Source organism: Neopelma chrysocephalum, unplaced genomic scaffold (genome assembly GCF_003984885.1).
Source record: "Neopelma chrysocephalum unplaced genomic scaffold, ASM398488v2 Primary Assembly neopelma1_82, whole genome shotgun sequence".
Lineage (NCBI taxonomy): Eukaryota > Metazoa > Chordata > Aves > Passeriformes > Pipridae > Neopelma > Neopelma chrysocephalum.
In genome coordinates, this window is record NW_020897744.1 from 2,056,279 (window position 1) to 2,062,222 (window position 5,944).

Here is a 5,944-nt window from a genome sequence, read left to right on the forward strand (position 1 = left end):
CGTGGGAGGGGCCAGGACGCCGGTTCCTCCGGGGCTGGGCGTGCAGCGCTGGGCACCGCTATCGGATTTGGGAGGTTCGCGGTAACGGGGACACCCCGCTTCATCCCCTCCGCCGGGGGGACACAGACGAGGCGGGGAGGGCTTGGTCTTGGGCTGGGATGCGGCGATGGGACGGTGGTGGCTGTGCGGGGGCGACGCGGGATGGGAGGGGACAGGGGACGCGGAGATGGGAATGGGGGGGGCACGGGGACGGACAGGCTGAGGGAGGTGGGACACGGGGACAACAGTGAGCCTGGGATGGCACTGTGGGAACGTGAGGGTGGCTGGGACACGGGGATAGGTGCGGTGTGGGGTCAGTGGTACCCGGGTATGTAGGGGTGTAGGGATGGTGGGACGTGGGGACAGCTGTATGCCGGGATATGGGATAGCCACAGCTCGGGACAGGAGCACAGTGATACCCTGGGATGGCACACTTGGGATGGAGGGTTGGTTGGGACACGGGGACAGCAGAGACACGCGGGACAGCTGCGCCCAGGTGTGGGGACAACCACAGTCAGGGGGCTCGAGGTGGCTGGGTTTGGGGGACAGCCATCCTTGGGGATGCGAGGAGAGTCAGGACATGAGGATTACCACATCCTGGGAAAGTGGGAGACTACTGGGATAAGGGGACAGCCCTGGTTGGGGACACACGGACAACGCTATTCCGGAATGCTGTGCACGGGGACAGCCGTGAAACGGGGACGTTGTCACTCCCTCCTCTCTCTGTCCCCAGGCCTCACAGTGATCCTTGTCCCATCCCTGCTCCCCCCAGCCACCCACCCCGCCTCGGAGACCCCACGGGACGATGAACGTGCTGGCTCCGGTCCGCAGGGACCGGGTCATCGCCGACCTGCCCCCGGTGAGCAGAGGGGACACAACGGCCCGGGGGCGGCCTCGCCGAGCCCCGTGGTCACACCGGTGCCCCCCTTTGTCCCCCCGCAGTGTTTTCGGAAGGAGGCCGCCCTGCAAACCCGCCCCGCCTTCCACCCCACAGTGGCCAGCGCCTGCCAGGAGCAGCGGACGGGCACGGTGGGGTGAGTCCGGGGTGGTTTGGGGTCCCCACCGCGGGGCTGGAAGGGGGTGAGGACGAGGGAGCCCACGGTCCCGCCGGCCACGGGTGGGGGTCCCCGGCGTGGGCGCCGCGTGGCTGCCGGCGCTGCCCGTGTGCCGAGCCCTGCGTCACGATCCTGGAATGCGGCGCGGGGGGAACACGGGGTGGGGGAACGCGGGGGTCTGGTCTCCGCTGCGGCGGGAGAGCCGGGACGCAGGGAGCTGCGGACACGGGGGGGGGCTGTGGGGTGATGCCTCCCCACCCCATGAGCCCCTCTGCCCCCAGTGACCAGTCGGGGGACGCAGGGGGGGAGCCCCTCCCGCCCCGCCCTGCTGAGCCGTGCGTCCCCCCTCTCTGCAGATTCAAGATCTCCAAGATCATCGTGGTGGGCGACCTGTCGGTGGGGAAGACCTGCCTAATCAACCGGTAACAGGACCCCCGGAGAGGGGAGGGAGGAGGGGGGAAAGGGGAAGCGACCCCCCCTCCCCCAAAGGGCGGCAGCGCCTTGGGCTGAGTCCAGCTCTGGCCGGACTCTGGTGCTGAGCATCCCCAGGATGGGGGGGCACTGAGGCCCCAGGGGTTGGAGTGGGGAGTTGGGGGCTGCTGACCCGCCCTCACTCCCACCCCAGCTTTTGCAAGGACACATTCGACAAGAACTACAAGGCGACCATCGGGGTGGATTTCGAGATGGAGCGATTTGAGGTGCTGGGGGTGCCCTTCAGCCTTCAGCTGTGAGTAGGCACTGGCCCAGACCCCTCCCCAGACACCCCTTTAGGCCCCCCTCACCTCCCACACCCCCCCAGGTGGGACACGGCCGGCCAGGAGCGCTTCAAGTGCATCGCCTCCACCTACTACCGGGGAGCACAAGGTGAGGTGCCCACCCTGTCTGACCTCTCTGTCACACTGCCCCTGTCCCCATCTCACCCCTCCTTCCCACCCCAGCCATTGTGATCGTCTTCGATGTCAACGATGTGGCGTCCCTGGAGCACACACGGTAGGTGACACGTGGCTGAAGGGCCCAGATGGGACTGGGAACGAGCATGAGGGGGCTCTGAGGCTGGATGCAGAGGGAGGACCTGGGCAGGGGCCACAGGACTGCTGGCAACACTGTGCTGTGGTGTGCCAGCAAGCTTGGCCACCGGCTGGTGACAGTGGCCCCCACAGGCAGTGGTTGGCTGACGCTCTGAAGGAGAACGACCCCTCCAACGTGATCCTCTTCTTGGTGGGCTCCAAGAAGGATCTGAGTGTGAGTGTGTCCCCCTCCCTGTGGGCAAACTGCATCCTGGCTCAGCAGGGCTGTCCCCTTCACCCGCTCCCCCCGGCTCTGTTGGCAGACACCGGCACAGTACAGCCTGATGGAGAAGGACGCTCTCAAGGTGGCCCAGGAGATGCAGGCAGAGTACTGGGCTGTCTCCTCGCTCACTGGTGGGTCCCAGGACGAGTGGGGGGAATGCAGATACCAGTGTCCAGCCGGATGAGGGGGCATTCAGGGGGTCTCATCCTGTGGGGCAGGGGAGAACGTGCGGGATTTCTTCTTCCGTGTGGCGGCCCTGACCTTTGAGAGCAGCGTGCTGGCCGAGCTGGAGCGCAGCCACACCCGCAGGATCGGCGACACCGTGCGTGAGTACTCCTGGCTGGCCCCGAGTGGGTGCCCCCCCTTATCCTCTACACACCCACTCACCCTCCTTTCTCTGTCCTGCAGGGATCAGCAGCAACGAGAGCGACCTGTACCTGTCAACACCCCGCAAGAAACCCAAGTGCTGCCAGTGAGGGGGCACCCCCTGCGCCCGCCATGCTCACACCTATGGACCAAAGAGGGGCGACCCTGGCCGGCCCCAAGGAGCCGTCCCTGCCACTCCCCAGCCCCCCTGGCCCCTCGCCTGCCCAGGCACCCCTGGCCAGGGTGGGCAGGAGCACCCATGCGGCTCCTGTAGCTATGCAAACCCAGGTACTGCTCACAGAGGGAGATGCCCTTTTGTCTTAATAAAATGGTTTTTTATGCTTTTTAAGAAAAGTGTGGGGCAGAGGGCTGGGGCTGCAGCACCCAGACTCATGGGCAGGTGGGAGGATGGAGGCAGGGAGGATGGATGGCTGCCACCGAGGAGGAGTTCCATCTCTAGTGGATGTCTGGGGCATCCGGCCCTGCAGAGCCAGCAGCCCTGCACTCCTTGGGGGGCTGCAGGGAACACATAAGGTGCCAGCCCCCCGTCAGTCAGTCCCAGCCGAACTGGTGGTGGTCGAAGCGGGGCTGCAGGCGGGGGGGGACACAGTGGGAGCACTTGTAGTGCTCCTGGATCCACCGCCCGCCCTCGCTGTCCTCGATGCAGATGGCAGCAACACCTGCGGGGACACGGAGGGGCTCAGCACCAGGGTGTGAGGATGGTGGTCCCACTGCACCAAAAGGTGCCTTGGTGCCCCCAGTCTTACCTGCCACGACCCCCCCCAGCCGCTCCACCAGCCCGATGGCCGCTCGCATGGTGCCCCCAGTTTCAACCCACTGGTCCACGAGAAGGATGCGCAGACCTGGAGGGGGCAGAGGCTGTGGATAAGTGCCCAGTGCCCAGGCTGGCAGCCCCCCCCATAATGGGAGCACTCACCTGGTGAGATGGCATCAGTGCGGACTTCCATCACCTTCTCCCGGCCCGAGTAGTCGGTGTAGGGCTGTGCCACTGTCTGCACGCAGAGGTGCCCGGCTTTGCGGATGGCCAGGAAGCCTTTCTGCAGCACGGCCGCGACGGCAGCACCTGGGGGTGGGCATGGCACCATCAGGCTCCACGCAGGGGACAGGGGATGGGGGGGGACCCTGCGCTCGCTCGTGTCCCCGCTCACCCAGGATGAAGCCCATGGCATCGATGCCAGCCACCATGTCGATGGGATCTCCCTGGAAGGGCTGCAGCAGGTCGGCCACGCAGTCCTGCAAGCCCTGGGGGGAGATCAGAGGTGCTGGGTGCCCACAGCCCACCATGGGCACCTGCAGCCCTGGCGCCGGTGCTCGTGGGCAGGGCTGGGTGCCCCGGCAGCCATGCAGAGGTGCAGCCCACCCTGGCACCCCCGCGGGGGCCACCCACCCCGGGCACTGGGTACTTGCGGGTGGCAGTAGAGCCGGGAGGGGTCCAGCCAGGCGTAGTTGGGACCCTTGACGTTGGGGGCCATGAGCGCCAGGTACCAGCCCTTCTCCCGGGCAGCAGGGACATGACACAGGTCCATGTGTGGGGACTGCAGGCGCTGCGAGCACTGAGCACGTAATGGGGGTGAGACCCCCTACCTGCAGCCCCCGCAGGGCTCCCTGTGGCATGTTGTCCCCCACCCTCCCCACCCACGCTCACACGTGGGCACCCTGAGGGCCCAGTGTGCCTTTTTCAGCTCCGTACCTGGGTGCTGGTGGCGAGGCTGAGCCGAGCGGGACCGTCACAGACAGCGACAGCTGAGCAGGGGCAGCCCCTGCAGCACTGGGCCCCCGCCAGCGCCCTCGGCCAGCTGGGCCCTGGGCTGCTGCCAGGCGGGAGCCCTTCCCATGGGCTGGGGATGTGTCCCAGCCAGGCAGTGTTGTGGTGGGGAGCACCAGGGTTGGGTGTTTGCACCCCACAGGAGTGTCCCCAGCACTGGCCGCCTGTGCCAGCGGTGACAGGGCAGGGTGTGGGTGGCACAGTGCTCGAGGTACCCCGTGGGTGCAAGGGTCAGTGAGCCAGGGTGATGCTCAGGGTGCTGCCTCTGCGCTCCCCTGCACTCCTGAGGGATCTCAGTGAGCGCAGGGACTTTCTGAGACCACCATTTTGGGGTGTCCAGGCACCGTCCTCCCTGGCTGAACGCTGGCTCCCGCAGCATCCCAGCTTGCCAGGGCTGTGTCTGGATTGTCAATGGGCTCCAAGGCCTGGAGCTGGCCAAGAGGGACAGACCTGGCAGCGTGCTGGGAATGCCGGTGCCTTGTGGGCTGCCAGCCCGGCTGGGCATGAGGCACTGGGCTGTCCCGTGAAAGGAACCGTGGGATGGGATGCAGGGCCACAGGGATGGGATGTGGGGATGCCATAAGCATTCATGGGATGGGATGTGGAGAGCATCCGCGGGATCAGGCATGGGGACGCGAAGAGCATCTATGGGCTGGGATACAGGGCTGCAGGAAACATCCATGGAATGGGACGTAGGGATGCAGGGAGAGCATCGTTCTCCTGTCGGGGCCGCTCCGGGGCCGGGGGCTGTGCAGGGGCGGGTGCGTCACGGGGCGGGGGTTTGGGGACGGCTCGTTAGAGGCCCCGGCACATCACCCCACCGGCTGCCACAGCAACGGGGCCGGTCCCACCGGGAGGGGTGACCCCTTCCCCGCGGGCTGCCGGCGCGGGACGTGTCGCGGCTGCGGGAGCGGCTCCGGCACCGCGGCTCTGCGGGACCCTCCGCACGGTGCCGGGCCGTGCCAAGCCGTGCCGGGCCGCCCCGCGTGGGCGGGCTGCGCGACTCTATAAGGCGGCCCCACGGCGGCGAGCGGCGCGGTGCCATGTGCGCCCCGGGGCTGCTCTGCCGCCTCCGCCTCCTCCTCCTCCTTCTCCTCCTCCCGCTGGCAGCCGCCCCCGGAGCGGCCCCGCCGGGACGGCCCCGCGCCCGCCGCGGGCTCACCTACCCCGGGACTCTGTGGTGCGGCGCGGGCAGCAACGCGGATACCTACGAAGAGCTGGGTAAGGGTGGCGGGGCAGCTGCTACCTGTATCTTCCCATCCCATCCCACCTCGTTCCAACCCACCCCATCTCCTCCCTTCCCATCCCATCCCATCCTATCCCATCCCATCCCATCCCATCCCATCCCATCTCTTCCTATTCAATTCCATCCTATTCCACTCCCTTTCTTTCCTTCCCATCCTATCTT

The 5,944-nt window shown here is 67.2% G+C and overlaps 3 protein-coding genes across 4 annotated transcripts in view; 2 read left to right on the plus strand and 1 right to left on the minus strand.

The window, feature by feature from the left end:
* The first annotated feature begins 15 nt into the window (after window positions 1–15).
* RAB34 (RAB34, member RAS oncogene family) lies at window positions 16–3,099 on the plus strand. Of its 2 annotated transcripts, none has more exons than XM_027691040.1 (11): window positions 16–74; window positions 773–898; window positions 982–1,073; window positions 1,451–1,516; window positions 1,720–1,821; window positions 1,894–1,958; window positions 2,033–2,084; window positions 2,255–2,336; window positions 2,425–2,515; window positions 2,603–2,710; window positions 2,793–3,099. In XM_027691040.1, exons 2-11 carry the CDS (start codon window positions 845–847, stop codon window positions 2,858–2,860), a joined length of 780 nt encoding a protein of 259 aa, XP_027546841.1. In that variant the 5' UTR covers window positions 16–74; window positions 773–844; the 3' UTR covers window positions 2,861–3,099. The 2 variants fall into 2 exon arrangements, with proteins under 2 accessions (XP_027546841.1, XP_027546842.1); XM_027691041.1 differs by having other exon boundaries at window positions 21–74; window positions 812–898.
* On the minus strand, window positions 3,061–4,498 carry LOC113971285 (adenine phosphoribosyltransferase-like). Its single transcript, XM_027691042.1, has 6 exons — window positions 4,462–4,498; window positions 4,175–4,324; window positions 3,920–4,013; window positions 3,688–3,834; window positions 3,518–3,613; window positions 3,061–3,430 (listed from the first exon to the last, which is right to left on the minus strand). The coding sequence occupies exons 2-6, from the start codon at window positions 4,295–4,297 to the stop codon at window positions 3,303–3,305; spliced, it is 588 nt and encodes a 195-aa protein (XP_027546843.1). The 5' UTR covers window positions 4,298–4,324; window positions 4,462–4,498; the 3' UTR covers window positions 3,061–3,302.
* Window positions 4,499–5,479: 981 nt separating this feature from the next.
* The window catches only part of PROCA1 (protein interacting with cyclin A1), a 1,913-nt gene continuing 1,448 nt past the window's right edge, over window positions 5,480–5,944 (plus strand). Inside the window, exon 1 of the mRNA XM_027691007.1 lies at window positions 5,480–5,757. Within this exon, the coding sequence (XP_027546808.1) occupies window positions 5,580–5,757 (178 nt within the window). The 5' untranslated portion in view covers window positions 5,480–5,579. The remainder of the gene's footprint in view (window positions 5,758–5,944) is intronic.